Below are 7411 nucleotides of genomic sequence, written 5' to 3' on the forward strand. Positions count from 1 at the left end.
TAGAAGAGGGACAGCAGCCTGGAAGAGGTGATTTGGAGGGGGTCCATTATCAATAAATAACATTTGAATTCATTAATTTTTTCCCCATATAAATCAATATTTTTCACAGCAGACCTAAAGTTCACAAAGGCATGTTCCACATCACAGTTCACATAGCTACAACTAATCTTTATGCTGACACCTCCAGGCATCTAGGGGTTTGTAGATGGCGCTGTGCATCTGAGTGGTGCCTTTTAAGATAGCATATTTTTGGATGTATGTTGTTTATCAGCTTACTATGTAGTAAGTGTTGGTCACAATCGGTAAACTGTAATTTACATTAAGTTTAATCTTATTTCGATGAATCTGTAGCTGGTTCGTGCAAAAAAACAACAAAAGAAAAACATCAGTGACATATAGACCATCATATATACAAAAACCTCTGTGGGTTCTCATTACACAGAATGTTAAAATCAACCCTCTTGTCATTGGAATACACACACATAATGGGCTTCGGGCATTTATTCTGGATTGCTGTTAAATGGTCGCTATAAGAACCTGCATCATAGATCTAACGAGGTGTAGCAGTCAGATTAGTTTCAGGGGAAAAAATATAAGACACAAACCATTCCTTTTATCTATTATGATATGCATATCCCCAAAGCCAAGGAGTCTTATTAGTTAATATTGAAAAATTGGTAAAGTGAATGACACCATAATATCCTTTTATTATAATAATCAAGAGACAATCATTTAAAAAGACAAAATTACATTGATAATCCCAGAGGTTGAGAGAGAGAGAGAGATTTATTCCTATCTATGGTAACTTGACAGTACCAATGTCTAAGAAATGAACAGTATATAAAATGGTCGATAGTTTTAAAGAATAAAAAAATACAAAAAAACATGTGATTTATTGCAGAAGTTTTCATATGAAGCTGTTGCAGTGGGAAATGCCAGTTCAGAGATCGCATGTCTGGATTAATCCAGCACTGAAGATGAAAATTTTACAACTTGCCAGTTTGATTTGTAAACCTCCCTATCAAAGAATGCTAATTAAAACCATATTTTTGCGTATGCCATTTCTTTCATGTACATATGCAAATTGAGGCTATTGCCTTTCAGCACTTAGTAATTAAGTTTATGAAGGACAGCTGTAATACATAATTAACAGAAATGTTTGCAAGCCCCTTTTACACTGCAACTTACACAAGCAACACTCAAGTATTTTAAGAACTGCCTTGATTTTTTTTTTTTAATGTTTTTTTTTTTTTAGATAGTGGCTGCTATCAGTTCCCTAATACCTTTTAATTTGATCGCTTCATTCTAGGTCTTCAAAACGGGTGAATAATAGCTTGCAAGACAAAATCTAAGGACAACGGATGTCTCGAATGATAGAAATAACTTTGAACATTTTTGCCAATGTCTGAAGATGTTAATATTGAGGAATCATTTAGGGATGTGTTGCAAGATGACAGTGATTCAGGGGAGTATCTGTTCTCGACTCATTAACGTGGGTGCCTGTCAAATGCCCTCAACCCATTTGGCTGCTGAACTTGTAGAAACCTTGCTCCAGGTGGTGTGGTGAGACGGTAGTGATCCTCCTCTCGATCATTCCTACCCCCCATGTGACCTAAAGGCTTTACTCTCAGGGCTGCCGCCTGAGTGAGAATGTTGCAGTACTGTATCGAAGCCTCTAACTGCTGCAGGATTGGAATATTAATGTGTTATTTTATTTTTCTTGTCTTCATAGCATTATGTAGTGGAGACAGGGACACAAAGAGATCAGTGTATAACATACAAGTACCCACTGTCTTTATCCCATCATTGGAGAGGCACAATATGGCCTGTGACCAACCTCTGCCTTTATCGCATGGATGAAATTGATACCTGAGATTATGAGGATTATGGCATACTGTTGACTTATTATCTGTTGTTTAGCGAACATGTAAAGGCGATATAGCCAGATCTGGGCATTCTATATGTGGTGGTGATTATGAATGTGAATGTTTGGCTATACCGGACATACTGTATACATTAAACACTGGCAGTGTAGCACATTTGTGTGTCAGTGGTTTGCCCCTCACATGACTGTTTAATTTGTTACGAAATGGAATTCCTGACATGTTCAATAATATATAAAAATGCATCTCCCTTTTGTAAATCAGTTTCAGTCAGTAGACAAGACACATAGAAGACACTTGTTTGGCATGCGCTTCTGTATCCAAGGCAACATAAATTACTGATGTTTTCAGAACCAGCTGTCTCCAATATGATGGCTAATCTGGAGAACAGACTTGTGCTGCAGATGTCAACCCCAAATTCCTATGAAGTTATTAAGCGGATATCACTGAGGAATGCCTTTTTATACCTCCAGAACAATTTCAGCCCCTAGCAGACTCGTTTCTTCAAAATAGTGTCTTGGCCCTAAGTGTTGGCCCATGTTGTTCGAATGTGTTATCCTACCAGTTGAGGGTATGCAAGTACCACTACATATCCCATCATTTACTGTTATATTGAAATAAAAGTGACCAGTAGCTATACAAGTAGTTGCAACTTTGTCACAGTGACGATTCAGCAGGTCCGGTGGGGAGACAAGCCCATGGCACATAACCGCCTATTCTGTTATATTTGATTCTTACCTGTAAAAACAGATTTTATTAAATGAGAATGAAATGTTGCCCTCTGCAATGACTACTGGAATATTTTTTTGTTTTATTTTTTTTAAACACCGGACATATTTAAGTTAAGCTAATTGTATCAGTAAGCCTCATGTTATAACTTTCATAATGCAGTTCAGGTATTATTATTTTCTTTTGCTTGTGTCTGTGTTTTGTTTCTGTCTAGACAGCAGAAACATTGACTTGAAATGTGAACTCAAACAGCTTGTTTTTTATTATTCTTTTTTTTTCACTAGGTGGGCCTTTGTCATGAAAAAACACCTGAACACACATTTACTCGGCAAGCATGGGGTAGGGACGCCTAAGGAAAGGTAAGCTACTTTACAGTGAATGCAAAGAATCACAATTTGCTTTGATGTTTTTATACATATATCCTGAGTCGTTAATCAACTGGCCAAAAGTCGACCTCTTCACAAGCACTATCATTTTGTCTTCTGAACGCCCTATTGCTGTATATTTCAACAACTTTAAAATTAAGTGTCCACAGTATAGCATACATAGTAAAAGCTACTCGCAAGGTAGCCTGTGCCTGAATCTCTTGGAAAGTGAATTGCTGGGGCTTGAATGTTTTTTAGCCTGCTGTTGGATTCTTCAGTGGGAACTATTATGGCGTGTAAGGCTTTAGCTACTGATACATCAGTCAATTGGTGATCACATTTCTAATTTTTATATGGCAAACACCCGAAAACAAAATGTAATACACTGCACACCTTTTGTTTTAGTGGGTGGCACTGTATATACAAATGATCATGAATGTGTGTATTGGTGAAAAGCATAGGGCAGGATGTTTTCTAGTCTAATTCAAATACAAAATATTTTTGTTGTGCACTTACCGGGCAAATAAACAATAATTATCCCAAATAAATCAATGCTGTTCTAACAAGTCAGAAGCTAGTTCTACAAAAGCTTAGGCTAAGTCCCTTTCCCTGATTCTCGTGTCCAGTGAAAATCAGGAAGAAGGGTTAGATTTTGTACAGAAGTATTTAGCAGCACCATAAATCATTGGATTTGGTACCATAATAAATATAGTATGCACAAAATTGTGCCTGCTTTTGCCTTAATTCAAATTGGCAGACATTTCGGTTAATGCCTTTATCAACGTAATGAGCCAAAATATTTTTCTACTGAAATGTTTTTAAGTTGATTTATATCTGAGTTTGCCTCCAGTTGTCACTGATATCCTGTTCACACAAGCTATAGAATGCACAAGCATAATGTTTTGTGTAAGAGAGTGTGAGTTGTGCAGTTTTAAACAGGTGTTGCTTTCACATTATTTTCAGTAGATATTGTGGAAAAACTGTTAGGTTGGACATTTAGAAACCCACATTTAGCAAACTAAATAAATATGGATTTATATTTCTTTCAATTAGACACTTATTTTGTGATTCCTGCATTTGTTGACATGGATCTCCAGTACATGTGTCTGTCAGTATCTGGTGAAAGTACAGCATTTTGAAATTGAAAATGTATTACAAATGACACTTTGCCAATATTATTAAAACATTCCAGGACTGAAATTGGCTTCTGTAGCTTTAATGTTGTGCAAGTAACTCTAAAATATCAAGCTCAGTCTGTCCAGACCTGTTATAAGTTAACTAAATTAGCTGTGACAATTAGATTAATAATGCATATTATTTGTGAGTGTTTAGTCTCCATGATTTGACTGATATATGCAAAGATGGTAATTTATTGAAAGTAAATTCATGTAATTGTGCTTCGGAATTTGATGAACCAAAAGAAGGTGTCAGCATGGTTTCCATCAAAAATGTACAAAAAATAATCCAAAAAACATTAATGGGTTCACAGGGGCAAAGAAGAACTTGCATTATTGCTCAGAAAGACTCATCATATTTAAACAGTGATGAGATTCGTCAATTTTTTGGCAGATTACTGTTATTTTCTGGCAGTCTGGTCAATTTTGAGTTTGAGATTTTTCTAATTTATTTTGCATTATTTGTTGGAGAGTGTTGCATAATGTGTGCAACCAGTGTTCTAAATGTTCTAGACTATGAGCAGGAAGTGTCTCATGCATGACAGTAAGGTGAGACTGTTTCAACAGCTTACATTATCTTTCAGGTAAGAAACACTAAAAATAAGGACTATATATGTTCAAATTCTAGTATACTGATTCCTTCTTAATATAAAGAATACAGATGAACCCACTTTATGTCGTGATTGACGTGCCGTCCTTTTTTATAATGATAATAATAATAGTAATAATAATAATCTTACCTTATTTTGTTCTTCAGTAGTCACTGTTTGTCTATCGTCATTGTCGTGGTCTTCTGCTGTTTTAACAGAAGCTATGATGGTGAGTTATTGGAAATACTGGACTTGCATTTTGCATGTGTGCCCTATCTTTTGCCGTTATATTCGGTGCCAATTCAGATTTGTTTCCGGAGCTCACCGATGGCCTTAGGAACCTCTTCATGGCTGAACTAAAGCACACACTGAAACCCTGCCTCACTTCTCACTATACAAATAGCGTGTGTGCGCTCTAGTGACATGTACAGTGATAGAAGGGAACAAATGTTTGAGTTTAAATTTTTTTGCAAATAATTGAAAATTCCGCTGAAGAGAGCAAATTCCATGATTTTGACCGCGATCGCGGAATCCTGGAGCGACTAATTTACTACGGTAACCAAATGGACTTCACAAAAATAAAAGAAAGTTTAAAGGCAAAACGAAAGCATTGAAAAAGCAAAGCATTGGAAATGGTCATATGTGCTACTTTTTCAAGCTATTGTAAATGGCTACAACTAATTATAACAAATAAAGTACACCAAGTGTGCGATAAAAAGCCTGTAATTGTATCTCAGGCTTCTGGTGACAGGGATAGTGCAACTTCGGTCTCCTCATTTATCTTGCCATGAGAGTGTATTATTATTATTATTATTATTATTATTATTATTATTATTATTAATGTTTTTTTTTTTTAACTGCCTGTTTTGTAAAATGATTAGAAATGGAACCAACATAAAATATTTGTGAGCTAGTTTTTGCCCTACTTTAAGTCTGTATTTCAAATAGGTTTATTTGTAGATTTTATTGTTCCTGTGGACTATTTGTCTGTCACTTGTATTTGCTGTTCTGTCTCGATGGATGGCAGCACGCTGTGTTTATTCATTTTTAGAAAGGGAAACTTTGGAAAGTCAAAATTGGATAAAGCTGTGTTGTAATAACCGATTTTCGCAATATATGTATTGTCTTATGTATTTATTGTACTGAGAAATTGTTATAGATAACCGTATTAGCAACTATATCAATGTTTCTGCCAGTTGTCTAAAATGAAAAGGATATGTACCACGCCTGCAGAACAAATGTTTTATCCCTTGCCATTCCTGTATACAACCTACTTGTCCTGGATTTGTCCACATAGACATTCTGGGGATGTTAAATAAATTCCATGTAATTTACTGTAATTAGGCAAGGGAGAATTTAATTCGGTCTCCCCTCTTATGAAAGAACAGTGGTATGGCTTTATTAAAAAAAAAAAAAAAAAAAAAAAAAGAAAAAATCATACAAAATAAGAAAGAAAGAAAGAAGTGTGACAGAAATAAATCCTAAATAGGAAGAAAGTCACAATTAGTAACTGACAATTTTATCACTAATATTCAGCAGGTTGTAGGTTCAAATATCTTAGTTCATTCCAATGCAACTGTACCCTTTTAACTAAAAATATTAATTTTCTGCATTTTCTAGCAATCTCAATATTTTTGGATTAACAATGTGGATAGTTAAATAAGAAGTACCATGCCTACAAAGAAAACAAAACAAATCAAGTGCAGATTAAGGTCCTGTTAATATATTTTAGTTACAATGATAAGAATGACTTTTGTATGAAGGCACTTTTTGTGTAAGATACAGATTGTTCATTGAACCAATGCCATGACCTTTTGTTTCCATTTGTTTTTTGTCAATACTGCTTTCTATTAATCCTAACAAATACAAATGTAATAGCATATCCAGCATCACAATCTTCAGTGTTTTATAAAAATTCACAGAAGGTAAAAGCAGATTTAGCTCTTTGCAAAGAGCTTTTAGCTGCTGGCCCAAATAGACTGTGAATTGCTTTGTTTTATATGGCCTCAAGTAAAAAGAGAACAGCTAGCTATTGCTGGATTCACAGAACAAGGTTGCTAAATGACTTTTTTAATAGACTGATCAGCCGGAATATGGATGGACTGAATCCATCATTCCGATCTATCCATCAGCACTACACAAGCCTCAGCTAATGATGGGAGCACAACGGACCGTCACAGACAAGAAGGGGCTGATCTGTCAAAAACATTCCGACATGAATAAGCTGATGAGTGGCTGGATTTTCACCTTGCCAAGCCACAACTGAGCATGTATGGTAATGGTAACACTGGACTGTATTTCGCATTTTAACTTTTTGCATCGGTATAAGATTACAAACACAATTTAATAACAGGGTTAGGTTAATGAAAATTACTTTTCTTCCTGCTGTCCGTTTATTCTGGTTTGAATCCAGTCCATTGAGCTCATTGTGTCACAGATGTAAAGAATCTACAGATCAATGGGGACTGACAGTTGTGCTTATATCCTAGTGCTAATCCTCTTCTGAAAAACACATGCAGTTACTCATGAACAAGTCTGTATACCCTGCTCTGAGATGTTCAGTGTACAAATGCACTACAAAAGAATACTGTGAACAGTATGATCTTTGTGATGGAATAATTTTTGTTTTTCACTGGGAGTGCTTTCATAATGTAATTAGAATTATCTCT

The 7411-nt window shown here is 35.4% G+C and overlaps 1 protein-coding gene across 1 annotated transcript in view; it reads left to right on the forward strand.

Moving 5' to 3' along the window:
• The window catches only part of LOC121313320 (zinc finger protein 407-like), a 259938-nt gene that overhangs the window by 106431 nt on the left and 146096 nt on the right, over window positions 1-7411 (forward strand). Inside the window, exon 4 of the mRNA XM_041245722.1 lies at window positions 2897-2971. Within this exon, the coding sequence (XP_041101656.1) occupies window positions 2897-2971 (75 nt within the window). The remainder of the gene's footprint in view (window positions 1-2896; window positions 2972-7411) is intronic.

The sequence above is a fragment of the Polyodon spathula genome, chromosome 3, assembly GCF_017654505.1.
Source record: "Polyodon spathula isolate WHYD16114869_AA chromosome 3, ASM1765450v1, whole genome shotgun sequence".
Taxonomy (NCBI): domain Eukaryota; kingdom Metazoa; phylum Chordata; class Actinopteri; order Acipenseriformes; family Polyodontidae; genus Polyodon; species Polyodon spathula.